Below are 27,553 nucleotides of genomic sequence, written 5' to 3' on the forward strand. Positions count from 1 at the left end.
GACCAGACGCCCCTGGGCGGCGCTGTGAGCGGCCGACGGCCTCCTGCAGGCTCTGGCCCAGGCTCTGGTTCCTCTCCTTCAGCAGGCCCTCGCCCTCCTGCGCCTTGAGCAGAGCCTGGCTCAGCCTCTCCGCCTCCCGCTGGAGGCTGGCCACGCGGCCGTCCGCCTCGGCCACCTGGGAGGACGCACACACACACGCACACACGGGGGAGCGTTACGTCACACACGTCCCGCGGTGTGAGGAGACAGCTCCGGCGCTGTCGCGGTGTTGTAGGTAGAGCCTTTGGCTTGAAGGAGGGTATTGTGGCTTTGTGCTTTGTAGGCTACCCTGCGGCTCCATTTCGCCGCCTCTCCAGCTGTTCAGCTCCTTATCAGGTCAAGCCAGAAAGCGCTAGTTCACGTCTTAACGGTGTCGGTATCAGACAACATAATAAAGGGTACTGATGAAGTACAAACTATGCCTTCATCAAATTATCTCCCCGGTGATCAATGAATAGGATTGACTGGAACTGGAATTATTCAAATGAATCAGACAGTTTACTAAATACCGAATCACCAAAGCAACAAATGTGTTTGGAAGGGACTATTAACAACTAAACCCAAGGCATTAAGAAAACAACAGCAACGCATTTGATCGGGTGCAGTGTAGCAACCGGACATCAACAACAGAGAGAGGTCCTGCAGCACCAGTCACGCTCTCCCAGTGACGTTCTCCCAGTGACGTTCTCCCAGTCACACTCTCCCAGTGACGTTCTCCCAGTCACACTCTCCCAGTGACGCTCTCCCAGTGACGCTCTCCCAGTGACGCTCTCCCAGTGACGTTCTCCCAGTGACGCTCTCCCAGTGACGCTCTCCCAGTGACGTTCTCCCAGTGACGTTCTCCCAGTGACGTTCTCCCAGTGACGTTCTCCCAGTGACGTTCTCCCAGTGACGTTCTCCCAGTGACGCTCTCCCAGTGACGTTCTCCCAGTCACACTCTCCCAGTGACGTCTCCCAGTGACGTTCTCCCAGTGACGTTCTCCCAGTGACGCTCTCCCAGTCACACTCTCCCAGTGACGTTCTCCCAGTGACGTTCTCCCAGTGACGTTCTCCCAGTGACGTTCTCCCAGTGACGTTCTCCCAGTCACACTCTCCCAGTGACGTTCTCCCAGTGACGTTCTCCCAGTGACGTTCTCCCAGTGACGTTCTCCCAGTGACGTTCTCCCAGTGACGCTCTCCCAGTCACACTCTCCCAGTGACGTTCTCCCAGTGACGTTCTCCCAGTGACGTTCTCCCAGTGACGTTCTCCCAGTGACGTTCTCCCAGTGACGTTCTCCCAGTGACGTTCTCCCAGTGACGCTCTCCCAGTGACGTTCTCCCAGTCACACTCTCCCAGTGACGTTCTCCCAGTGACGTTCTCCCAGTGACGTTCTCCCAGTGACGTTCTCCCAGTCACACTCTCCCAGTGACGTTCTCCCAGTCACACTCTCCCAGTGACGCTCTCCCAGTGACGCTCTCCCAGTGACGCTCTCCCAGTGACGTTCTCCCAGTGACGCTCTCCCAGTGACGCTCTCCCAGTGACGTTCTCCCAGTGACGTTCTCCCAGTGACGTTCTCCCAGTGACGTTCTCCCAGTGACGTTCTCCCAGTGACGTTCTCCAGTGACGCTCTCCCAGTGACGTTCTCCCAGTCACACTCTCCCAGTGACGTTCTCCCAGTGACGTTCTCCCAGTGACGTTCTCCCAGTGACGCTCTCCCAGTCACACTCTCCCAGTGACGTTCTCCCAGTGACGTTCTCCCAGTGACGTTCTCCCAGTGACGTTCTCCCAGTCACACTCTCCCAGTGACGTTCTCCCAGTGACGTTCTCCCAGTGACGTTCTCCCAGTGACGTTCTCCCAGTGACGTTCTCCCAGCCCCCTCACCTGTTTGAGCAGGGAGTCCTGCTGCTCCCGGTGGCCCTGGCCGTCGGCCTCCCGGTCGGCCAGGCTGAGCCTCAGCCTCTGCAGCTCCCCCTCCAGGCTGCGGCGGCCCAGCTCCACCCGCGTGGCCCTCGCCTCCGCCGCCTCCAGGGCCTCCCGCAGGCGCCTCCGCTCCGCCTCCACCCGCAGCTCCGCCGCACGCTGCTTGCTCAGCTGGTCCTGCAACCCCCCCCCCCCCCCCGGCACACACACACACACACACACACACGCACACACACACGCAGGGTCAAGGGAGGTCGATTGACCTCGTGCAGTCCTTCATCGCAGTGGCAGCGGACAAGGGCTTCAAGGGCCACACTTTAGGACCCCCCCCCCCCCCCCCTAACTCTAGGGCCCCAGAAGGAAAGGGATAACACAGAAATACGATGGTAGCATAAAAAGCAAGGGAATTGAAAGATGTGGGTAAGTGTGTGTGTGTGTGTGTGTGTATGTACATTGTGTAGATGAAGATGATTTAGTATAGAACCTTAGTATACCTTAGAACCTTTAGTATAGAACTTTGCACAGTTAAGACATATATTCTTGGGACCACAGTGGTGGAACGAGCTCCCTGCTGATGTGAGGACCGCAGAGTCGCTCACCAGCTTCCGCAAACAACTCAAAACCCGCCTGTTCAGAGTCCACCTGGACTCTACGTAGCCATTCAGTCCCTTATTTGCCTGTTGCACTATTGTTTGTTTTACGTCCTGGCACTTGATGAAAGCACTTAATACAGGTTGCATTAATTCATCGTACTTAATTGTGTAGCATGTACTTAATTGTGTTGTGCATGCATGTTGTGTAGCATGTACTTAAGTTGTGTAGCATCTGCAGTAGCTAGCTATCACTTCTGTATACGGGGAATGGGGTTAGCCTGGTGATTGTTAGTACTTGCACTTGGTTCTATGAACATCTTTACTGTACCGACGGCGATATATTGTTTCACTTCTTATGACAAATGTACTTATTGTAAGTCGCTTTGGATATAAGCGTCTGCTAAATGCCCTAAATGTAAATGTAAATGTATTCAGTCAATCCTGTGTTTATTGTTTCCGCGTAAATGTCTAACCTTATAAATTCAAAAATGTGCTTTCTCAGTGCTTTCTTAGGTTCCATGGCTTCATTTTTCAAAAGCAGGTGACCGCTGAGAGCTGGAGAAGCTCATTGGGCAGAGACCACAGCAATGACACACATTCACCTCATCCCGGTTCAAATGCTGTCATGCTCCGTGCATTTCAAACCTGCTCATGTTCAAAACCTCAGCTCCTCCTGCTGCCCGCTGAGGCTGAAGGCTTCACTCAGAAGGGGGGACGGACGCCGTCTGTCCGTCTGTCCGCGACTGACCGGGGGGCCCAACGCTGTCTCCATGACAGCAGACACAACAGCACCGCCGGAGTCCAATGCGAGCCTGGCTTAACATCCACCAAATATCCCTTCTGAGCCCCAATGGCCGTCCAGTGTCCACGCGCCTGCATCTCCCACCCTCACTCACTACCCCTCCGGCCCTCCTGCCCGACACCACAGCTCCCCCTGTTGTCCAACGTGTTGGAATGACACCTGCAGCTTCAGCGGAACGAAGGGCAGGTTGACCTACGTCCTCGTTACTGACGCCATCTGTTGTTGTTGCATCTCCCCCGGCGGGGGGTCCCTCATAACGTCACCCCCCCGCCCTCCACCCCGGGCATATGCTGCGCCTATTCTCGCCAGATCCACCACCGCATTTACATATGTTGCAGTTCAGCTATCAAAGCACGTGTGTGTGTGTGTGTGTGTGTGTGTGTGTGTGTGTGTGTCTCTGTGTATGTGTGTGTGTGCAGTGTGTGTGTGTGTGTGTGTCTCTGTACATGTGTGTGTGCGTGCGTGCGTGCGTGTGTGTCTGTACATGTGTGTGTGCGTGTGCGTGCGTGCGTGCGTGTGTGTGTCTGTACATGTGTGTGTGCGTGTGTGTGTGTGTGTGCGTGTGTGTGTGTGTGTGTGTGTCTGTACATGTGTGTGTGCGTGTGTGTGCGTGCGTGTGTGTGTGTCTCTGTACATGTGTGTGTGTCTCTGTGTATGTGTGTGTGTGTGTGTGTGTGTGTGTGCGCGTGTGTGCGTGCGTGTGTGTGCACAAGCACCTGCATGTGTTTCTTGTCCGTCTCCAGGGCCTGCAGGGCGCGCTCCAGCTCCTTGGCTCGGTCGGCGAGGGCCCGCCTCTCCCTCTCCCCCCTCCGGCCCGCCTCCTCCTGCTGCTGCAGCAGGGTCTGGGCCGAGCTCAGACGCCCGTCCGCCCCGCGCTTCCCTGGAGCCACATCAACCTCACGTCAACCTCATCCCCATCATCATCATCATCATCCTCATCCTCATCAACCTCCTCATCGTCGTCATCCTTATCCTCATATTCTTCTTCATCACCCCGACCTCATCAACCTCCTCGTCATCATCATCCTCAACCTCGTCATCTCATCCCCGTCATCGTCCTCATCACCCTCATCGTCTCAGACTCGTTATTTCTTAAACATGTATCACAGTGTTGACATTGGTATTTGGGTAGCGTGTTTCTTGCCCAGGATCAGAGATAATAAGGATAAAATAGTTTTCAAACTGTAGGAAACTGTTGCGGTGTTCCAATGATAAAAAAGAAATAGCGCTCTTATTGTTGCATTGTTGCACAGTGCCAAATGGTCAAATGGTCACTTACCTTTGAATCATGCATGATACTGCTGCTCTCACATGTTAATTAAAATAACACTATCGGTGATGCACTGTGCGGCCCTACCTTCTTGGCACTCCTGCAGGGTGTTCTGCAGCTGGGTGAGTTGTCTCTGGGCCCCGTCCCGGTCCCCGGCCGCCTCCTCCACCTCCCTCTGCAGGGCCCCCAGCCGGCCCTGGGCCTCGTCCTGGGGGGACACACACACACAGGAGCGGACACCTTAGAACCGTAGACCCTAGTATGGTTGTATACGGGGGAATGGGTTAACCTAGCCATTGGTAATGCTCGCACTTGGTTCTATGAACATCCTTACTGTACCGACAGCGATATATTGTTTCTCTTTCGATAAAAAGCATCTGCTAATTAATTGAAATGTTGATGTAGTATTATGGTGAGAGCCTGGGCAGGAAACGGGACTCTGCAAGGGGGTGGAGTTACGTCCCGTTTCCTGTTTCCAGATAGTCGACCAAAGGGGGGCTGGCTGTGGGCGGGTGGACGGTCAGCCGTTACCCGCTCCCTCTGCGCCTCGCGGAGCTCCTGGAGGAAGTCCCTGAGGTGGCCCCTGAGGGTCTCGGGGTCCAGCTCCGGGAGGGGGACGGGCAGCGGGGTGCCCCCCCGCTCCGGGGAGACGGCCGCCAGGCCCAGCGTGTTGTCAGGGGTCAAGTCTGCGGACGTTTAGGAATAAACACACACACACACGTTACGCAACATCACCGCAGGACACACGATGACGATGAGCGATGAAGAGAAGAGAGTGGAAAAATCCAACACACAACGAAACACAAATATAACTGATCAAATATTAACAAATAAAAAAAACTCAGGGACTCAAAGGCAAACATGTAAGTTAATAATAATAATAATAACGAGATATGCTTGTGCAAATTTTGCATTTTTGGGCAGTTGCTATAGCGCCACCTTTGGGCCAATCAGTGTAATATTTGCTGTCTGTTAATCTTGGGTCAACCTCTACAGGTCTAGTAAGTTTCATAAAAAGTGTGCGAGCGGTTTAGGCTGTGTAATGCAAACGCGGCGGAATAATAATAATAATAATAATAATAATAATAATAATAATAAAACTAACAATTACAATAGGTTCCTCGCACTTTGTGCTTGGCACCTAATTAATAATAATTTAATAATAATCTGCGTCTCGGTACGTGTGACCCTGTGGCGCCGTGTGACCCTTCTGACCCCTGACCTTTGCGCGGGGACAGCGAGGAGCGCAGCGGCGACACGCTGGAGTGGCGGGAGACGGTGCTCGAGGCCGGAGAGCTCCCGCCGGGGCTCCTACCCCGCCCTCCTCCTCCTCCTCCTCCTCCTCCTGCTCCTCCTCCTCCTCCTCCTCCTCCTGCACCTCCTCCTCCTCCTCCTCCGCTGACCCGCCTCCCGGCGCCGATGCCCAGCGTGCGGGTCAGCGCCGACTGCAGGCTGCCCAGCCGGCACTCCAGGTCGCGGCGGCCCGCCTCGGCGCGGCTCAGCTCGGCCTCCGTGGCGGCCAGCCGGCCCTGGGCCTCGCTGAGCTGCAGGCCCGCCTGGCCGGCGCTCTCCTGGGCCGCCTGGGCGCGCAGGCCCAGGTTGCGCGCCTCGTCCTGCAGCTTCTTCTCGCCGCCGCGCGCCTCCTGCAGCTGCGCCGTCAGCTCGCGCTCGCAGCCCCGCCGGCCCGACTCCGAGTCCAGCGCGCGCCGCTGCGCCGCCGCCAGCTGGAGGGGGTGGGGTGGTGGGGGGGTGGGGGGGGGTGGGGGGGGGTCATAAGTGTGGTTATATATAATGTATGACAATATATTATGTACACATGATGAATACAATTATAATAAATATATAATATAGCATTTATTGATACACACACACAGAGAGAGAGAGAAAGAGAGAGAGAGAGAGAGAGAGAGAGAGAGAGAGAGAGAGACGAGGAGAGGGGGGGTGGGGGGTGGGGGTGGGGTGGGGGGGTGGGGGGGGAACCCGGGAGGAACAGGACGGGTTGAGGTCTACACGCGCTGCTAGGAACGGCGTTAAGCTTTTTAATTAGAGGGGAGGGAGGATGTTTTAACACAGGGGTTCTCATACCTTTACCTCTACTAGTGTACCCCTTCTGAGATTGTGAGTACCCTCTTCACCAGAACGAAACAACAATGTCTATTGTCTAGCTTTCAGAATTGAAACGTGCTCAGGGTGAAAACAATTATAGATATTGTTTTTATTATTATTATTATTATTTTTTTTAATAATCTGAGTACCCCCTGCAGTACCATTTGAGTATCATTTGAGAACAACTGGTCTAGAGATTAGGGTGTTTAAGTCTGGGTGTCCGCAGTCTACCTGTCGGCAGGCCTAACCCTCCCCCGCTCATCGGTGGCATCATGCATGCATGATGCAGGATGCATGCATCTCAGGACATTCATTGTAAGCTGCTTTGGATTAAAAGCGTCTACTGAATCGCCTGAATGCACCTATACGTCATCTGAATCTATCAGTGGTCGAACGTGGGCTGCGGTGCATCTAGGAGAACACAGCACACCTCTTTCTTCAGAGAGCTCCTGGCGCCTTCGGCTTCCGACAGCTTCTGCTTGAGGAGGAAGCTCTCCTTCCCGCGCTCCTCGTCCCTCTGCTCCTCCAGCGAGAGGCGGGACTGGAGCTCGGCCGCCTCCTTCGCCCTCTGCTCCCGCTCGCCGTCCAGCACCTTCACCTGGACGGTCACGACGGGCGTTAGGAGGACTGACGCTAAGGTACAGGTACCGGTACAGGTACAGGTACCGGTACAGGTACAGGTACCGGTGCAGGTACCGGTGCAGGTACCGGTACAGGTACAGGTACAGGTACAGGTACAGGTACCGGTACAGGTACAGGTACAGGTACAGGTACAGGTACAGGTACCGGTACAGGTACAGGTACAGGTACAGGTACAGGTACCGGTGCAGGTACCGGTACAGGTACAGGTACAGGTACAGGTACCGGTACAGGTACAGGTACCGGTGCAGGTACCGGTACAGGTACAGGTACAGGTACAGGTACCGGTACAGGTACAGGTACAGGTACAGGTACCGGTGCAGGTACCGGTACAGGTACAGGTACAGGTACAGGTACCGGTGCAGGTACCGGTACAGGTACAGGTACAGGTACAGGTACAGGTACCGGTGCAGGTACAGGTACAGGTACAGGTACAGGTACAGGTACAGGTACAGGTACAGGTACCGGTACAGGTACAGGTACAGGTACAGGTACCGGTGCAGGTACCGGTACAGGTACAGGTACAGGTACAGGTACCGGTGCAGGTACCGGTACAGGTACAGGTACAGGTACAGGTACAGGTACCGGTACAGGTACAGGTACAGGTACAGGTACAGGTACCGGTACAGGTACCGGTGCAGGTACCGGTACCGGTACAGGCGCTGATAAGGTGCAGCGATGAGGCAGGGCCCTGGCTCACAGCATCAAGGCATCAAGTGTGGTCGTATATAATGTATGACAATATATTATGTACACATGATGAATACAATTATAATAAATATATAATATAGCATTTATTGATACACACACAGAGAGAGAGAGAGAGAGAGAGAGAGAGAGAGAGAGAGAGAGAGAGAGAGAGAGAGAGAGAGAGAGAGAGAGACACAGAGAGAGACAGAGAGAGACAGAGACAGAGACAGAGAGAGAGAGACAGAGACAGAGACAGAGAGAGAGAGAGAGAGAGAGAGAGAGACAGAGAGACAGAGACAGAGACAGAGAGAGAGACAGAGAGAGAGAGAGAGACCCCCAAACCCTCCTATCCGCGGGCGGGACCGACCTGTCTCCGCAGCTCCTGCAGCTCCCTCCGCGCCTCCAGGCGGGAGCGCTCCACCTCCCGCAGCACGCCGCGCAGGTCGCCCACCTCCGCCTGGGCCGAGGAGAAGCTCTCCTCCAGCACGCTCCCGCGCTGGGCCTGCTCCTCGCACTGCCGCCGCGCCCTGACACAGGAACACACACACACACACACACACGCCATCACGCACACGCAGGCACGCACACACACACACACATGCACATGCAGGCACGCACACACACATGCACACAAAGGCATGCACACATGCACACACACACACACACACACACACACACCATCACGCACACGCAGGCACGCACACACACACACACACACATGCACATGGAGGCATGTACAGTTGCACACAAACATGCACATGCAGGCACGCAAATACACATGCACACAAAGGCATGCACACATGCACACACACACACACACACACACACGCAGGCATGCATGCAGCCACGCATATACACGTACACACACACAAAAACCAAACACACATGCACATGGAGGCACGCACACACACATGCACAGGCAGGCACGCACACACACATGCACACGCAGGCATGCACGCATACACACACCCACACATACACTGTTAGTGGGTACAGAAACCAACACTCTTTTAATGTGCTCCCCGACACACACTCTAGAAGTGTGTTCACTAACACACACTCTCCATAAGTCCAGTCATGTACAAACTATCTAATGCAAATCCGATATTTCTGTCCGTAGTATTACTTTCATGTACAGAAAATGACCAGCGTCTTTCATGTAAATGAACGCCAATTTACTTTTGAATGGCGTGCTTTCATGCTAGTAACATGTCAGTAACGTGCTAGTAACATGTCAGTAACGTGTTAGTAACATGTCAGTAACGTGTTAGTAACATGTCAGTAACGTGTTAGTAACATGTCAGTAACGTGTTAGTAACATGTCAGTAACGTGTTAGTAACATGTCAGTAACGTGTTAGTAACATGTCAGTAACGTGTTAGTAACATGTCAGTAACGTGTTAGTAACATGTCAGTAACGTGTTAGTAACATGTCAGTAACGTGTTAGTTACATGTCAGTAACGTGTTAGTAACATGTCAGTAACGTGTTAGTAACATGTCAGTAACGTGTTAGTAACATGTCAGTAACGTGTTAGTAACATGTCAGTAACGTGTTAGTTACATGTCAGTAACGTGTTAGTAACATGTCAGTAACGTGTTAGTAACATGTCAGTAACGTGTTAGTAACATGTCAGTAACGTGTTAGTTACATGTCAGTAACGTGTTAGTAACATGTCAGTAACGTGTTAGTAACATGTCAGTAACGTGTTAGTAACATGTCAGTAACGTGTTAGTAACATGTCAGTAACGTGTTAGTAACATGTCAGTAACGTGTTAGTAACATGTCAGTAACGTGTTAGTAACATGTCAGTAACGTGTTAGTAACATGTCAGTAACGTGCTAGTAACATGTCAGTAACGTGTTAGTAACATGTCAGTAACGTGTTAGTAACATGTCAGTAACGTGTTAGTAACATGTCAGTAACGTGTTAGTAACATGTCAGTAACGTGTTAGTAACATGTCAGTAACGTGTTAGTAACATGTCAGTAACGTGTTAGTAACATGTCAGTAACGTGTTAGTAACATGTCAGTAACGTGCTAGTAACATGTCAGTAACGTGTTAGTTACATGTCAGTAACGTGTTAGTAACATGTCAGTAACGTGTTAGTAACATGTCAGTAACGTGCTAGTAACATGTCAGTAACGTGTTAGTAACATGTCAGTAACGTGTTAGTAACATGTCAGTAACGTGCTAGTAACATGTCAGTAACGTGTTAGTAACATGTCAGTAACGTGCTAGTAACATGTCAGTAACGTGTTAGTAACATGTCAGTAACGTGTTAGTAACATGTCAGTAACGTGTTAGTAACATGTCAGTAACGTGTTAGTAACATGTCAGTAACGTGTTAGTAACATGTCAGTAACGTGCTAGTAACATGTCAGTAACGTGTTAGTAACATGTCAGTAACGTGCTAGTAACATGTCAGTAACGTGTTAGTAACATGTCAGTAACGTGTTAGTAACATGTCAGTAACGTGTTAGTAACATGTCAGTAACGTGTTAGTAACATGTCAGTAACGTGTTAGTAACATGTCAGTAACGTGCTAGTAACATGTCAGTAACGTGTTAGTAACATGTCAGTAACGTGCTAGTAACATGTCAGTAACGTGTTAGTAACATGTCAGTAACGTGTTAGTAACATGTCAGTAACGTGTTAGTTACATGTCAGTAACGTGTTAGTAACATGTCAGTAACGTGCTAGTAACATGTCAGTAACGTGTTAGTAACATGTCAGTAACGTGTTAGTAACATGTCAGTAACGTGCTAGTAACATGTCAGTAACGTGTTAGTAACATGTCAGTAACGTGTTAGTAACATGTCAGTAACGTGTTAGTAACATGTCAGTAACGTGTTAGTTACATGTCAGTAACGTGTTAGTAACATGTCAGTAACGTGTTAGTAACATGTCAGTAACGTGTTAGTAACATGTCAGTAACGTGTTAGTAACATGTCAGTAACGTGTTAGTAACATGTCAGTAACGTGTTAGTAACATGTCAGTAACGTGTTAGTTACATGTCAGTAACGTGTTAGTAACATGTCAGTAACGTGTTAGTAACATGTCAGTAACGTGTTAGTAACATGTCAGTAACGTGTTAGTAACATGTCAGTAACGTGTTAGTAACATGTCAGTAACGTGTTAGTTACATGTCAGTAACGTGTTAGTAACATGTCAGTAACGTGTTAGTTACATGTCAGTAACGTGTTAGTAACATGTCAGTAACGTGTTAGTTACATGTCAGTAACGTGTTAGTAACATGTCAGTAACGTGTTAGTTACATGTCAGTAACGTGTTAGTAACATGTCAGTAACGTGTTAGTTACATGTCAGTAACGTGTTAGTAACATGTCAGTAACGTGTTAGTAACATGTCAGTAACGTGTTAGTAACATGTCAGTAACGTGTTAGTAACATGTCAGTAACGTGCTAGTAACATGTCAGTAACGTGTTAGTAACATGTCAGTAACGTGTTAGTTACATGTCAGTAACGTGTTAGTAACATGTCAGTAACGTGTTAGTTACATGTCAGTAACGTGTTAGTAACATGTCAGTAACGTGTTAGTTACATGTCAGTAACGTGTTAGTAACATGTCAGTAACGTGTTAGTTACATGTCAGTAACGTGTTAGTAACATGTCAGTAACGTGTTAGTTACATGTCAGTAACGTGTTAGTAACATGTCAGTAACGTGTTAGTAACATGTCAGTAACGTGTTAGTTACATGTCAGTAACGTGTTAGTAACATGTCAGTAACGTGTTAGTTACATGTCAGTAACGTGTTAGTAACATGTCAGTAACGTGTTAGTTACATGTCAGTAACGTGTTAGTAACATGTCAGTAACGTGTTAGTTACATGTCAGTAACGTGTTAGCAACATGTCAGTAAGCTGGTGAGCTCAGATGGTCTCGTCTGTGCAGATAAGACGCCAGACTCTTCCTACCCGATCCTCTCGCTCTCGGCGCTCCTCACGGCCTCCCTCAGCTGGGTGTTCGATTGGCCCAGGGTGTCCTTCTCCTTGGTGACGTCGCCCAGGCTGCGTCTCAGCTCCACCCCCTCCCTCCGGAGGCCCTCCGTCGTGTCGCGCGATTGGCTGAGCCGCCGCTCCGTCTCCAGCAGCTCCCTCTTCACCTGGTCGCGGCTCTCCTGACTGGTGGACAGAGAGGCTCTCCACTGCTCCAGCTGTGAGCACAAGACCCCGCCCCCCAACGCCCCCCCCAGAGTTCAGTATGTTGCCATGTTAGGGCTGGGCGATGCATAGATATTATATAGATATCGTGATAGAGACTAGACCATCGTCTGAGACTTTGGACATCGTAAGATCGTCTTATGGCATGGCAAGTGTTGTGCCTGCTTTTTAAATTCTGCATTACAGTCCAGTGATGTCACTACAACGCTCTTAGAAGAAGTGTCGGTAAAGGTTTCATATCAGCAACTAGACATGGCCACTGTAGAACCTATCAAACATATTCATATCCCCTTCTGAGGCTTCATCCACTCTGGCAAAATCATTCCTCTACAGTAGAATATCTCCATAATGGAACAGGAAACGAGGCGTAACTCCGCCCCTTTGTTTTTGGGGTCCGTGCTCATGCTCTCTGCTCTCCCTCTGGAGGTTCTGCTATAGCATAAGGTTAGTAAACACAGCATAGTAGTAGGGATGTGAATAACTAAAAATTTTCATGGTTGAATAATCAGTGGGTGGTATGAACGAATAATCGATTATTCGATGTGTGCCGACATTCACAAAGGCAGCCATGGACCATCGGCAAGAAATCACTTAATATCTTAAACGCAAAAAAACTAACTTTAACAGTGATCAATGTTTGTGTTGTATGCATATATATTAATATTTATGCTTGTGTATATTGTTTTTCTGTACATGATTAATAATAATAAAAAATGTTAACGGTCCAAATGTTAAAAATCAGCTTTGACCCTAATAACCCGAATAATCGAATATTCTAACCCATCCCTACATAGTAGCACTGCCGGATCCCACCAGCGAAATGAACCTGGCAACCCAGCAGTGCTCATCAGCTTGGTGGTTCATCAGGTTGTGGTAAACGGTCCTCATTTATATAGAGCGCTTTTATCCAAAGCGCTTTACAGTGTTGACTGCCATTCACCCATTCATACACACATTCACACACCGACGGCGGAGTCGACCACGCAGGGCGACAGCACAGCTCGTCAGGAGCAAGTAGGGTGAGGGCGTCTCGCTCAGGGACACCCCGACACTCAGCTAGGAGGAGGAGCCGGGGATCGAACCAGCAACCTTGCGGTTACACAGCCAACCCCGCTCTACCTCCTGAGCTGATGCCGCTCCAGCTTGTGTGTGGCTCTCACCTCTTGGAGAGCCCCGTCGAAGCGGGACTGCAGGTCGGCGCGGGCCTCGCCCAGGCTCTGGAGCTGGCGCTCGTGGGCCTGCCTGGCGTCCTCCAGCTGGGAGCGCAGGTCCTGCAGCTCCCCGGTCAGGACCCCCACGCGGGCCTGGGACACACACACGCACGCACACACACACGCACACACACACACACACACACACACACACACACACACACACACACACACACACACACACACACACACACACACACACACACACACACACACACACACACACACGGTGGGAGGGGGGGGACGTCAAAATGGTGGAAATTGCAAGTTGGATTTCCTTTGTGATTGTGCTCAATGGTCGGTCTCAGCCCTTCTTGTGCCTGACCCTGAGATGAATATTGTGCAACTATTTTGCACTTGATTTATTTTATATCTACTCATTTTAACCCGTTGCTAATATCACAGCTCCTTGGTCGTTAAATAGGCGCTGTGTTCATGGAAATGAGATGGCAGATTTCCTTGAAATCTCTTCTTCTTTATACATTGACTCCAAAGGATGGGAAACAACAACAACGACAACGACGACAACAACGACAACAACGACAACAACGACAACAACAACAACATCATCCCGACGAGTAGAACCCGGGCGCTCCCCGCTGTGTGCGACCATCACCTGCTCCTGCTCCTTGTGGAGCGCTGCTTCCCTGCTCGTCCTCTCGGCGTCGCGGGCGGCGGCCGCCAGCTCGGCCTGCAGGGCGGACAGCCGGTCCGCCAGCAGGGCCTTCTCCGCCTCCTTCAGGGACAGAGCCTGTGGGGGGGGGGTTCAAACGAGAGCCGTTCCAACAGAGCCGCAGCGTCTCTCCGCTGGAGGTCTGCGTCCCGTCTGCTGAGTTCACCTTTTGACCGGACGGCTGTCAGGAGGCTCCACTCTCTCCCCTCTCTCTCCCCCCCCCCCCCCTCCCCCCCCACCCCCCCCCCCCCGCAAACTCTGCACTCTGAAACCCCCCTCCCCATTTTGCCACCAAGAACTCTGGACTTCAAACCCATAATGTTCCTCATATTGCACATTTCAATCCATTTACTTTTTAAACTTTATTTTATACATACCGTTTTGTTTTGCCTTACCTTTGCACTATTCAGAATAATTTTTGCACTATTTAGAATTTATTTATTGTAAATATTACTTCTTTTATTTTAACCTCCTTTTCTCCTGATTGCGCCGTGGGTCAGAGACAAACGCCATTTCGCTTCCTCTGTTTGTCTGGCACATATTTTGGAATTGACAATAAAGCTTTGACTTTTGACTTTTGACTTTTGACAACCCCGGTGGTTCTAAGGGGCGGGACGTCCCACGCGGCACCCGTGGACGTCCCCCGCGGGTCCGACCTGCTGTTTCTCCGTCTCGGCCTGCAGGAGGCTGAGGTCCCGGTCGCGCTGCAGGCCGCGGGCCTCGTCCCTCAGCGCCTCCCGCTCCCGCTCGGCCCGGAGGACCTGCTCCTCTGCCTCCTGCCGCTGCGTCCTCAGCAGCTCCTGGCTCTCCGTCTGCAGGCTGTGGCGCAGCGCCTCCTGTGGAGCGGCGTGACCACGCCCATATACGGGCACCCGGCGTCAGCTCTCTGACAGCGGCGCTCAACCGAAACCGAGCTTAAAAGGTGACATAATTATTACCACCACCGGGTGTGAGTGTGATCAGCCGTCACAAGCCGCTGTGCAAATCAGCCTCTTCTGACATCACAAGTCCGCCTAGATGTGTGCTGGATAGATGAGCAACGTTTGCTACGGTTCCACTGGGTAGGCTGGTAGACTTAAGCAATCTTACGCGAGATGGCGTTCTTGAATGTCATTATTGGTACGCGAAGCACAGCCGTAGGAACGGGGCGCTTGCGCCGAGTTCCGAAGTCCTGAAGTACCAATAATGACATTCAAGAACGCCATCGAGTGTAAGATTGCGATTCAATAACACAAACCATCTTCATTATCAACAATATTGTAAAATATTTTCATGTTGTGGGTTAATTTGCCCTCAAATTCAAGCTTTCTGCCCGAGTTCATCTCCATCAGAAAATAGTTCCTATAGTAACGATAGCCGACTCTTGGTCAGTTTCAGGCTCATGAAAGTAGTTTCGGCTAGTTAGCGTAGCGATACTTTCTGTAATTAGGCACGATCTTTTTGTCCGTTCTTTCACCAGGCATTGAAACACGCTCGAGAATGGGAATTGACCAATCGGAGTGCTTGCATAAACTTGCGTGTTATTGAACGATCTATCCAGCACACATCTAGGTGGACACGCCCACTTGTGATGTCAGAAGAGGCCGATTTGCAAAACGGCTTGTGACGGCTGATCCCACCCGCACCCGGTGGCGTAACGTGGGACCTTTAACGCGGCGGTGAGGCTGCGATCTGTGAACCACTCTCTGACCTTCTCCGAGGCCAGTCGCTCCAGCTCCTCCTGGTGGTCGGACGTGGCACTGTGGAGGGTCGTCTGGGCCTCCTGCTGGGCGGCGCTCAGGGCCTGGCTGAGGGTCTGCCGCTCCCTCTCACTCTGGGCCAGGGCGTTCTCACCCTCCGAGCGCACTCGCCTCAGTTCGGCTGGGCGTCAGAGAACAGGGTTACGGATCCCGTGTGGGTTTAAAGGTTAGGTTAGGTTAGGTTAAAGGTGACACATGCTACCGCCGGGTGTGGGTGTGATTAGCTGTTAGAAACCGTTTTGAAAATCGGCCTTTTCTGACATCACAAGAGGGCGTGTCCACCTAGATGTGTGCTGGACGGATCAGTCTACCAGCCTGCCCAGTGCAAACGTTGCTCCTCTATCCGTCCTACATCTAGCTGGACACGCCCACTTGTGATGTCAGAAGAGGCCGATTTTCAAAACGGCTTGTAACACACACCTGGTGGTATAATGGTATATGTCACCTTTAAACAAATCCTCTTGTAACTCCGGTGACACGCCCGCGGTGGTTCTACTGACCTGTCACGGTCTCACAGCGCAGGCCGACGTTCTGGTTCTCCGCTTCCAGCTGCTCCCTGCGGGACTCCAGCTGAGCCAGCTGCTGCTGCACCTCAAACAGGCTGGTCTCCAGGGCCTCTCGCTCCGACCTGCAGCCGGGCACAGACACAGGCTAGCTCCCCTGAGGTGGCAACACACTCCTTGTAGGGGGGGGGGGGGGGACGCACTCCCAGGCATATCTTTAGGCTGCATGATCAAGTTACATTTCAGTGAATTTAAACCTGTGACTTAAGGCGAGTTTTCCAGCCAGATAGACACACAGATAATAAGACACAGACACACACACACACACACACACACACACACGCCACACACACACACACACACACACACACACACGCCACACGCACACACGCCACACGCACACACACACACGCACACACACACACACACACACACACACACACCTGAAGGCCGTCAGCTCCTCGGACAGCATGGCGTTCTCCCTCTCGGAGGCGGTCAGCTGGACCACCAGGGCGGCCCTCTCGCGGGCCAGGTCTGCCCGGCCGCGGCCCACCTCCTCCAGGGCCACCTCCAGTCGCTGGCCCTCCCCTCTGGCCAGGCTGAGCTCTGACCCCAGAGCGCTCACCTCGCCACACAGCTGGAGACGGGACGAAGAGTGAATGAGAGTGAACGATTGATAAGATCTCCAACGGATGCGGAACACGTCTAAAGTCCGAAACTCTGGATTCGTTTTTTTTCCTAACTTCTTGTGATGCTCAGGTTCAGGGGATAAACGTGGTGGTTAAGTTACATCCCTGATTTCTGTAAAAAATTATTTTTTGATTGCACTACAACGGGTTTCCTTGGCAATATTCTTCTGCACCGTGGCTACACCAGGTGCATTGTCTTATGCCGCTTTTCCACCGCCAGTACCAGCTCGACTCGACTCGACTCGCCACGCCTTTTTTGCGTTTCCATTGGCAAAAAAAGTACCCGGTACCTAGTACCGGGTACTTTTTTTTAGTACTACCTCCGTCGAGGTTCCAAGCGAGCGGAGTAGGTACTTTTGTGTGACGTAAACAGGCTGCTGGTAACTGATTGGCCAGCGGCTGTAAATGGGAATAATCACTCAAAGTTAAGTTGTGTTCGGCGTGGTTGGAGTCCACGAACCCGCTCCCGAGGGGGACACTGATCAGCGTTTCGCCGTGTGTGTCGCTCCTTTCCCGGGGCTAGAGTTAGGCTGCGCGTGGTTGTGTGTGTCCGGCGTGGCTGGAGTCCACGGACCGGCTCCGGAGGATCAGTGTTTCTCTGTTTCGTTTTAGTGTCGTTCCTTTCCCAGGGCTCGAGTTTCGCCTCCATCAACGTTACCGTATGACAACAATAGACGCGCAGTCATTGCGCTTTTTATTTTATTTTATTTCCCTAATCATAACCTTTCCCGGGAATCAGGAAATAGTCTTGATCAGATTCAGATTTCCCGGGAATCGCGTCTCCCGTGATTAAACCCTAATGACGACCCGCCCATGGTGGAGAGGTTCTTTTCTACGACCCGCCCACATTGAAGAGGTACTTTTTTAGATGGAAACGCGCCTGGAACCGAGTCGAGTCGAGCTGATACTGTCGGTGGAAAAGCGGCATTACAGGTTCCTTCATAACTAAATCAACACCGTCTCCGCTGTGACTGGACGACGCTAGGCTGAACTACACCGCTGCTGCTGCACTAACGCCTCACCTGGGCGACCTTATCCTGCAGCTGGAGGCTCTCGGCGCGCAGGCCGTGGAGCTCCGTGTCGGCGGACGCCCGGCTCAGCTCGGCGTCCTGCAGGGCGCGGTGCAGGAGCCCCTGGCTGGAGTCCAGCTCCAGGCGGTGCTGCTCCAGCCGCACCAGCTCGTCGCGCAGGGTCAGCTTCTCCTGCTCCGCCTCCCGCTTCTGGGCCTTCAGGAGAGCCTTGTCCTCCTCCAGCTGAGGGGGACCAGAGAACCGGAGAACGTCACTCACGGCCACGGGGGGCCATGCCTGCTTGATGTCCCGCTCTGTGCTCTCGTTGGCATGGCTACACTGTAGCCGTTTCTCAATTCGCGTTCTCGTGTGTTCTCGCGTACTTGCGTTCTCGATAAACGTCATCAGTGGTGGCCCCAAGCACTGTTCCAATTCCAAGTACGCGAGTACTGTCGTAAAACCCGTGTGTGTTCTCGATGCGTTCTCCATGAGGCCGTTCTACCGAGGACGCATCGGAGGTGACTCGTGTGGACTTGGGACCGTTAAATATCCCAGAATGCATCATCGAGTCCACTGTTGTTCCAATTGCAGGTGCGTACTCGCGTTCTCGGAAGTCTGTACTTGAAAGTCCGGACTTGCCAAGTACGTACTTCTAAGTCCGCGAGTACGTAGTCCGCGTACTTGGTATTGAGAAACGGCTTGTATTACCCCTGGACACTTGCACACTGGGGATTTCACATTGCCGTAAGGCACTGGACACTTTGGACACTTGGATAGGGTATATAATGGTAAATAATGGTCTAATAATGTACTGTAAACGTCTACTGAGGTAGATTGAGGTTGAGATTGAGTCTCCCTCAGCAAGTGTTGATATTGTGGAAAATGACAGTTTGCATTTACATTGCCTTTTCCCCTATTGTCTTTAAATATACATAATAACAACATACTAATAGTTTTCAAATGTATTACTTTTATTTTCCTGGTGTCTGGCCCCCCCATCCGTTCAGACCAGTTTACAGCCAATCACAACCCTTTATCTAATGCGGGGCAGGGTTTGGCTGCTTTCTGCTCACGGAGCCTCCATCATACCTGCATGACGAGGGTGTTGAGGTCGGCCTTGTCGTGTGCCAGGCCCTCGTTTATATTGCTCATCTTGGCCAGAGAGTCCCTAAGACCCGCCTCCTCCGACTGGAGCTTGTGTAGCATGAGTGACAGCTCGCCGGTCCTGCCCTCGGCCTGGCAGAGAACGGAAGGACGTCATTCAGAAGGGGAGGTATCCCCACGTGTCGTGTTGTCAGTGTCAACCACAGCTCAAAAAAAGGATTTGTACCCGGGTCAGCGCCTCCGACATCTGGACCTTCTCTCCCCCCAGCAGCTGCCTCTCTACCTCCCCCTGCTGGAAGGCCTCCCGCACCGTGGACAGCTCGCCGCGCTGGGCTGACGCCCGGCTCTCACTCTGCTCCAGCTGTCTCTGACTGCAAGGAAATTCAATTAAAACTTTGGAGCAATAACTCTGCATTAAGTAGCGGAAATTTGTGAACTGGGATTTGCTTAAATGTGTGTGTGTGTGTGTGTGTGTGTGTGGGCATGCGTTCAGAGTTCAGACGTTTGTGTTTGTTTGTTTGTGTGTGTGTGTGGGCATGCGTGCAGACGTGCGTGCATGCTATGTATGTGTGTGTGTGTGTGTGTGTGTGTGTCCTCAAAGGGTCTTCCACGAGCCGACGTACATCCTGTGGGTCTCTGCCTTGGCCCGGTCCCTCTCCTGGAGGGCCGCCTCTCTCTCCTCCCTCTCGTGGTCTCTCTCTCGCTGGGCGGACGTCACACACAGCTGCAGCTTCTCGTAGTCCATCTGCAGCATGTGTGTGCTGCTCTGGGCGGCCTGGGCCACCAGCTCCAGGTTCCCCTTCCCACTGGTGGGGACACACACACACACACACACACACACATAAAGCACCACCAGTTGAATAACAGGAAGAAGATAGACAGAGGAACACATATAATAGAGGAACTTTAGTTTTTTTGTAACCTTTAACCCCAGCAAAGCAAAGCTTCAGCAGGCAGCGGCTAGAAAGCGATCGGTACAAACCAAACCGCACTAGGCGGTGCCTACCTGGCCAGCGCGTCTCTCTCCAGCTTCAGCCGGTCTCTCTCCCTCTGCCCGGTCTCTCTCTCCCGCTGCGCCGCGTCCCTCTCGCCCTGCAGGGCCTGGTTCCTCTGCTCCAGGTCCTTCCGGCCGGACTCGGCGTCGGCCAGCTGCCTGCGGAGCTGCTGGACGGACGCCTGGGCCGAGGAGAGCCGTCCCCTCGCCTCCTGGGGAACCACAGGCAGGCAGACGGCCTGGTGAGGGGCTGGCTGCTGGACCGGGTGTTACCGGGTGCTGCTGCCGTGTTACTGAGTGAGTAAATAGACTAGTTGTCTCATCACATCCGAGTTGACTGAATGCACAGGGAAGTCATGCTAGAAATCAATCGCCCCGAGTGGTGGGGTACGCTATCATAGGGGAACGACCCAGCTGTAATTATTTTAGACCAGCGAGTTCAAAGTGAATAAATGTGTTTGAAATCCTCAGCCTTCATTGTACAGCGTTTCCATATTAGTGACGGCTCTGATGCATCTTCAAAAACACGAAAGCCAGATTAGAGTCCTGTGATGAGACGGATGGCGTTGGATCAGTGCGCCGCCAACAATAGAAGAGACACACACAGGTGCTCCTCCTGTCCTGCAGGGACAAAGGGAGCCGGGCCGCGCCTGCTACCTGCAGCTGGAGCTGCCTGCTGGCCACGGCGGAGCGCAGGGCAGACAGGCCGGCCTCTGGGAGGAGGGTCATGGAGGGGGAGGTGGCGGAGGTGGTGGAGGAGGAGGTGGTGGTCGGAGAGGAGGTGCGGCGAGGGGACATGGAGCGGAGAGCAGAGGATCCACGGAGCAAAGACAGCAGAATCTCCCCCGAGTTGTCCTGGTCCGCTTCTGAAGAGGACTCGCCCTCAGACAGGATGGCCTGCCAGGGGCGATGAGGAACGTTCAGTGTTTGGTTCTGGGTCTTGTGAGCGCTGTCCTAATGTCATCAAGCTTTTGACTTCGGTGCAGATACATCATACATTTTATTATTATGTTGAATATTAGGGGGTAGGGGAGACGACCAAATGGTGGTAGTCTGATATTATACCTTAAATGAACACATACTCAGATGGATAGTTGGAGAGCAATCCGATTTTCAACATGCATAACACGATATTCACGAAAAAAGGAATTTAAACAACGATCAGGATAAAACACGTTTCAGTGACTGAATGAGTGCTGAACGACGACGAGCGCAGCTCCACCTGGGCGATGTCCCGCAGGGTGTCGACCAGCGCCTCCGTCTGCCCTCTCATCGTCTGCATGTCTCCCTCGCTGTGGCCCAGCTGCTCCTGGGAACACAAGCGCAGCGGCAGGTTGAAGCGCGCCGCCGCCGCCCCCCGCGGCTCCCCTGGCAGAACACGGCGGACGCGCGCCGTCCCTTACCTCCAGCCTCCGGCTGAGGGCCGCCAGGTCTCCGTCTTTTTCCTCGACCTGAGCTTTAAGTCGCTCCCTCTCTCGCACCGAGTCCGACAGCCTGAGGGATTGACGTCCGTTAACTGGCTGTGTGTTACAGCTCGACCACATCAGTTGAATATATGTAATGCGCTTTTTACATTTTTTTTTTCTTATTTGTGGAATCATTTTGTTTTTGTTTATGTAAGGGGTAATCACCTCAAGGCAGGGCAATAAACAGTTTGATATGCCCGGCTCGTGGATGGGTAACCTTCTACGAGCCGGGCATATCAAACTGTTTATTGCCCTGCCTTGAGGTGATTATCCCGTTTATTCTACTTCTTGCTTGCCAACATAATAAAACGATTAAAATACTTTAATAATTACGCTTTTTCTTATTCGTATTGCATGCTTATTAAATGTGTACTCTGTTTGAGTTCATCTCCCTCAAAAAGTAGTCCCCTTCAGAACTACAGTGAATAACGTGAGCTCAGCTGTAGCTAATTAGTTTATATAGCAACCACACAAGGCTGCATCTGATCACTAGTTTACTAACGTAGTTGCTACATCTCGCTTGCGAAACAATGTACCGACTGTCCCTCCGATAGATTTCCGACACATTATAGAAAGGTTTATTTTTACAATGGACCTCAAGTTTGAAATTTCTGTGATAGAAAAAAAATACAAGCGGCGTATTGATCTACTATTTGATAACCGACAAGTCAACGGGCAACCTGCCGGGTTAATGCCCTCCTCCCAGCCAATCAGAATCAAGCATTCTTAAACGAAGTACAATAATGATATTTAATGATACGTCTGAAATAAATTGAATCTAATCTAATCTAATCTAATCTCTACACCGTTATCTTCTGAAAATGATTAAATTAGTAAATAAAATAAAAACATATTAGTAACAAGTGGTTCAAATCTGTAATTGAGACGAACGATGGATAAAAGTGTGCATAAAAGGGTCCCAGATCGACCTTCGAAACCCTTCATCGCTACGGCCCACGGGACCGACGGCGGTCCCACGTCCGTCCCCGACGCCACGCCACGCCCCCCGCTGCCTCTCTGACCTGACGTGGAGCTGCTCCGTCCTGGCCTGGAGGCCGGTGAACTCGGCCAGCCTCTCCCTCAGCTGCAGCTCCAGCTGCCCGCGCAGCGCCGCTTCCCGCTCCAGGGCCATCGCCGCGCTGTCCCGGCGGCGGTGCAGCGCGCTGGACAGGCCCGAGCAGGACGCCTGCGTGGCCTGGGAGGCCCGGGCCAGCTCGTTACGCATGTCGGACAGGTCCCTGAGGCGCACGGCAAGCAGGGAAACGACCGACCCCCCCCCCACGAGAACGCCACGTTACAATACAATACAATACAATACAACTTTATTAATCCCACTAGGGGCAATTAGTTTGAGCAGCTTGTATACAGACACAGTAATATACAAACAACAAATACACATACACAACTACGGAGCATTTAGTAGTCGAATTGCAGAGGGGATGAACGACTTGGAATGGCGGTTTGTTCTGCAAGCAGGTAAAGCGTAGCGACGCCCTGATGGCAACACAGAGAATTCACTTTTAAGAACATGGCCAGAAGAAGCCAAAATACCTGCTGCTTTCTTAATGATTTGCCGATTACAAAAAGAACTCAAGTCCCTTTGTTTAACTCTGGTGATCTTAGAACAGATGTTGACAATACTGTTCTTAGTACTGTTAGGAACTCTTATAGGTCAGTGATGTACAGCTGGGGGGATTCATCCAAAATGTTAAGTTAGGGAACAGAAAGAGGACAGGAAAGCTGGCAAAGGGGACATGTTATACCACCAGGTGCGAGTGTGATTAGCCGTTACAAGCCGTTTGGAAAATCGGCCTCTTCTGACATCACAAGTGGCCGTAGATGTGTGCCGGATAGATCAGTCTACCAGCCTACCCAGTGGACTGTAGCAAACGTTGCTCATCTATCCGTCATACGTCTAGGTGGACACGCCCACTTGTATGAATTACTTGTTTGTTTCCCTAGTGGGACACAATTTGGAAATTCATGGCTTTTCTACAACCACGTGTGTCACACGTGTGCTCTCACCTCTCGGTGTTGCTCTTCAGTTCACAGACGTGCCTTCGGAAGCCGACCACCTGTCGCCATAGCAGCAGCAGGCGACTGTGCTCGCTGCTGAAGTAGCTGTGGAAGGACTGGATGGGAGGAGAACCCGCTGATTAGACTCAACATCCCCACTCCTTCGACCAAAAAAACCCTCCGGAGACAATCATTGCATTTGCATTTCCCAACCTCTTCCTCCCTCCTCCAATCAGACTCCTTTTGGTCCAGGTCCTCCTTGGCCTTGGTCCAATCAGCAGTGAGCCTGCGTATGTCTTGACTGAGGGCCTCGTTGGCCAGCCCCGCCTGCTCTAGCTGCTCCCTCAGCATGGCGTTCACGGCAGACAGACTGCTGCTCCTGTGACGGCGACGAGGAACGGGTCACCTTCAAGGCCTTCAATTGTTTCATAGCGTGCATACTGCAGAAGGTCTGAATACCGATGCAGAAGGTCTGAATACCGATGCAGAAGGTCTGAATACCGATGCAGAAGGTCTGAATACCGATGCAGAAGGCCTCATTTATCAACAGATGTTAGGCACCACATAGGACGTCCAAAGCACCCACTGAGTGGCTCTCAAGCTGACATTTGCATTCAAACACATGGGAAACAAACACAGTCTTGAAATGAAATGAAAATGAAATTTCCCCTCTGGGGGATTCATAAAGTTGTTATCTATCTACCTATATCTACGGTCTGCTCAGCGCATGTAGTAATAATAATAATGATGATAATAATACTACTAATAAATGTTATTTACAACGCGTGAACACGTGAACATCATGCAGCTGCGCGACGACTTTCCAGCACCTCTGATGTTCTTCCTCCAGTCTGATCAAAGCGTCCTCCAGATTGCCGCCGCTGTCGTCCTCGTGTCGACCCGACCCGTTGTCCTGCAACGTGGAACGGGCCCAGAACAAACGAGAGAGCAGAACGCATTACGAGGAGCACCGCTCGGTGGCGAAGGCGTGGTGGCGAGCGAGCGGGCGAGAAGTAGAGCGAAGCGGCGGACGGCTCTACTCACCCTGTGCTGCTGCTGCTGCTGCTCAGCGCTCCGATCCTGCAGCGCGTGCTCCAGGTCCCCACACTTCCTCTTGTACTGGAGCACCTGTTATGATAATAATAATAATAATAATAATAATAATAATAATACATTTTATTTGGAAGCGCTTTTCAGTCACTCAAAGACACTTTACAGACGAAGATGAAAAATAAGTAATTAAAATACATTTAAAAACACAGAAACACAGAAGAAAACGCAGAAAAGTAGATACATTGTACATAAAACAGCACGATACAACGGTCAGACAGAACAAAAACAGAATTAGGAAAGGTAGTGGTTAAGAATTATAGGCAGAATGGAACAGGCGTGTTTTGAGTAGTGATTTGAATAGTATGAGGTCATTGCAGTCACGGATGTGTTTGGGGAGGGAATTCCAGAGGGTAGGGGCAGCAACGGAGAAGGCTCCGTCTCCCCAGGTTCTTGGATGTTATGGGACGGGTATTGGACGTTGGGGTGTCATGATGGTTTTAACAAGGACTCAGGCTCAGCAAAACTTTAAAAGGGGGGGGATAGGGGGGCTTAAGGGGACATATTACACCACCAGGTGTGGGTGTGATTAGCGATCACAAGCCGTTTTGAAAATCTGCCTCTTCTGACAATCACAGGTGGGCGTGTCCACCTAGACGTGTGTTGGATGGATCAGTCCACGTGCGTTGGATGGGATCGGTCCACCTACCCAGCGGACTGTAGCAAACGTCGCTACACCTATCCGTCACACATCACAGGTGGACACGCCCACCTGTGATGTCGGAAGAGGCCGACTCTCAAAAGGGGGCTTGTAACGGCTAACCACACCCACACCTGGGCGGTGTAACACGACACCTTCAAGTGTATTATTAGAGACATCTTTTTTTTTTTTTCACCTTGGCTTGCAGCTTCTGCACCAGCTGCGCCTGTCTCTGCTGGCCCTCCTGATAGGCCGCCAGCTTGCGTTTGTACGCCGCCTGCTCCTCGTCGAGCCGCCGCCGCAGGTCCACGTTCTGCTGCGCCACGCTGCCGCACTGGCCGCCCGCGTCATCGCCCGCGTCGAAGCACAGGGCCTGCTCCAGCTGGGGGGGGTTTACGGTGAGCGGGGAAAGGGGGTCAATCGGGTTCTTTTTGTCTTTGATTGTGGGATTCATGTGAACACGGTTTGGAACGCGGTTCTCTGTTTTATTATTGAAGATGTTGAAACCGTTTTGAACACCACAACTATTATACATTTGACCACAAGGTGTCTTAAATCTTAATAACATAATCACAATTAACTTCATCATAAGTCACCCTTCTCAAATAAAAAACTGAAAATAACTGAAAAAAACAGAAAATACTACCCACAAATGAAATATTACCTGCATGGCCATATTTGTGTTTAAAGGTCCCATGGCATGAAATTTTCACTTTATGAGGTTTTCTAACATTAATATGAGTTCCCCTAGCCTACCTATGGTCCCCCAGTAGCTAAAAATTGCGTTAGGTGTAAAACGAGCAGTAGGTATCTTGCTCCGCCTTTGAAAAAATGAAAGCTCAAAAGCGCTGATTTGGGATCCGGCCCCGTATGTCGTCATATGGGGCCAGGTTACCTCCCCTTTCTCTGCTCGGCCCGCCCAGAGAATTTGGCCCGCCAATGAGACAATGAGCTAGGACCGTGCGAGCGCCACATGTGTGTGTGTGAATACACACACTGTAACGCAAGTGTTCTTTGTTATTTGGATAACTGTTCTGCTGTAGGTGTTATGGCGCATAACACGCAACACAATAACGCAAGCTTGCATAAAGCTCCCATTTGGTGAAAAGACTAGACTATGGTATTTCCACAATGAGATTCGTAGTGGGGGTTATCTCGGCCATGGTTGAGAAGGAATTGGGAACCGTGACATGGAGGAGAAAAGGATTGTTGCCCAGGATTGTCCGCCGGAGCCCCGCTGCCCGCTGAACGCTGCCTGTTGCCCGGGGTTGTCTCCTGTTGGAGCCCCGCTGCCCACTCCGACAGGCAGCGGGGCTCCGGCGGGAGACAACCCCGGGCAACAATCCCTTTCTCCTCCATTTCGCGGTTCAGTCTGTACTTAATATTGACGTGGAAGTGGAAGAACCAGAGAGAACTGAGATTCATAATATCATCCGGAACAGCTTTTGACCATGATAATATATATTATATGATATAGATATCTAAATATAATATGATATTATTTAGATATAGAGCTCCAGGACTCCCGCCGGAGCACCCGGAGTGTTCAGTGTTCCACTGTAAACACTAGCGCGTGGTACCGTGGCCGCAAGCTGCTCAGGGCCACACCCCCACCCTCCACCTGGACCCGCCTCTCTCCTCCTCATTAGCATTTAAAGCGACAGACACAGAAACGGCGCGTTTGTGGAAAGCTCATTGTGGGACTGGCACGTAGTGGCTGTAGCTCTGCACCAAGGCTGAATTTCGTGAACGTCTTCAAGTACTGTATTAGGGGCCCTCTAACACCTATATTAAAGCATCCATAAAATAGCATGCCATGGGACCTTTAAAGATGTCTTTTGTACCAAAAAGTGGCCCCACAGACCTCTGTTGGTTCCTGGTCTAATGTGTGCGTCCAGACCAAACAGCTGTGCCCTTCATGTGTTTTTCAAGGGGGAAACTGTGAAATGTTTTCATTGCATTTCAATTCACTAGCATATCCAACCATTTTATTCTTAGTAAAACCGTATCGTAGATTTCCTCAACACTGGTGTAATGTAAAGGGGACCCATGCTTCAGTTCACAACAGGCAGCACGCTGCACCTAGTAATGCTTAATCTACATGCAATGACCACTCACCAGACCCCCTCCCTCCCCACTTCAGACCCCCTGTTTACGATCACCCAGGGTAACCGCT

General features: G+C 51.3%; 1 protein-coding gene across 1 annotated transcript in view; it reads right to left on the bottom strand.

Moving 5' to 3' along the window:
• Nucleotides 1-27,553, bottom strand: part of crocc (ciliary rootlet coiled-coil, rootletin) — a gene marked incomplete at its 3' end in the record, with an annotated part of 31,278 nt that overhangs the window by 1,036 nt on the left and 2,689 nt on the right. Inside the window, 30 exon segments of the mRNA XM_084464480.1 lie at nt 4-36; nt 38-175; nt 1,902-2,117; nt 4,052-4,215; nt 4,693-4,813; nt 5,137-5,291; nt 5,828-6,329; nt 7,142-7,309; nt 8,408-8,567; nt 11,977-12,215; nt 13,383-13,526; nt 14,050-14,184; nt 14,763-14,942; nt 15,797-15,966; nt 16,346-16,473; nt 16,792-16,985; nt 18,060-18,290; nt 19,137-19,283; nt 19,378-19,522; nt 19,775-19,957; nt 20,158-20,357; nt 20,803-21,042; nt 21,368-21,454; nt 21,549-21,639; nt 22,634-22,849; nt 23,637-23,743; nt 23,841-24,006; nt 24,458-24,540; nt 24,672-24,755; nt 25,574-25,759. Of these exon segments, the coding sequence (XP_084320606.1) occupies nt 4-36; nt 38-175; nt 1,902-2,117; nt 4,052-4,215; nt 4,693-4,813; nt 5,137-5,291; nt 5,828-6,329; nt 7,142-7,309; nt 8,408-8,567; nt 11,977-12,215; nt 13,383-13,526; nt 14,050-14,184; nt 14,763-14,942; nt 15,797-15,966; nt 16,346-16,473; nt 16,792-16,985; nt 18,060-18,290; nt 19,137-19,283; nt 19,378-19,522; nt 19,775-19,957; nt 20,158-20,357; nt 20,803-21,042; nt 21,368-21,454; nt 21,549-21,639; nt 22,634-22,849; nt 23,637-23,743; nt 23,841-24,006; nt 24,458-24,540; nt 24,672-24,755; nt 25,574-25,759 (5,013 nt within the window).

Source organism: Micromesistius poutassou (genome assembly GCF_964030765.1).
Source record: "Micromesistius poutassou genome assembly, chromosome: 2".
Lineage (NCBI taxonomy): Eukaryota > Metazoa > Chordata > Actinopteri > Gadiformes > Gadidae > Micromesistius > Micromesistius poutassou.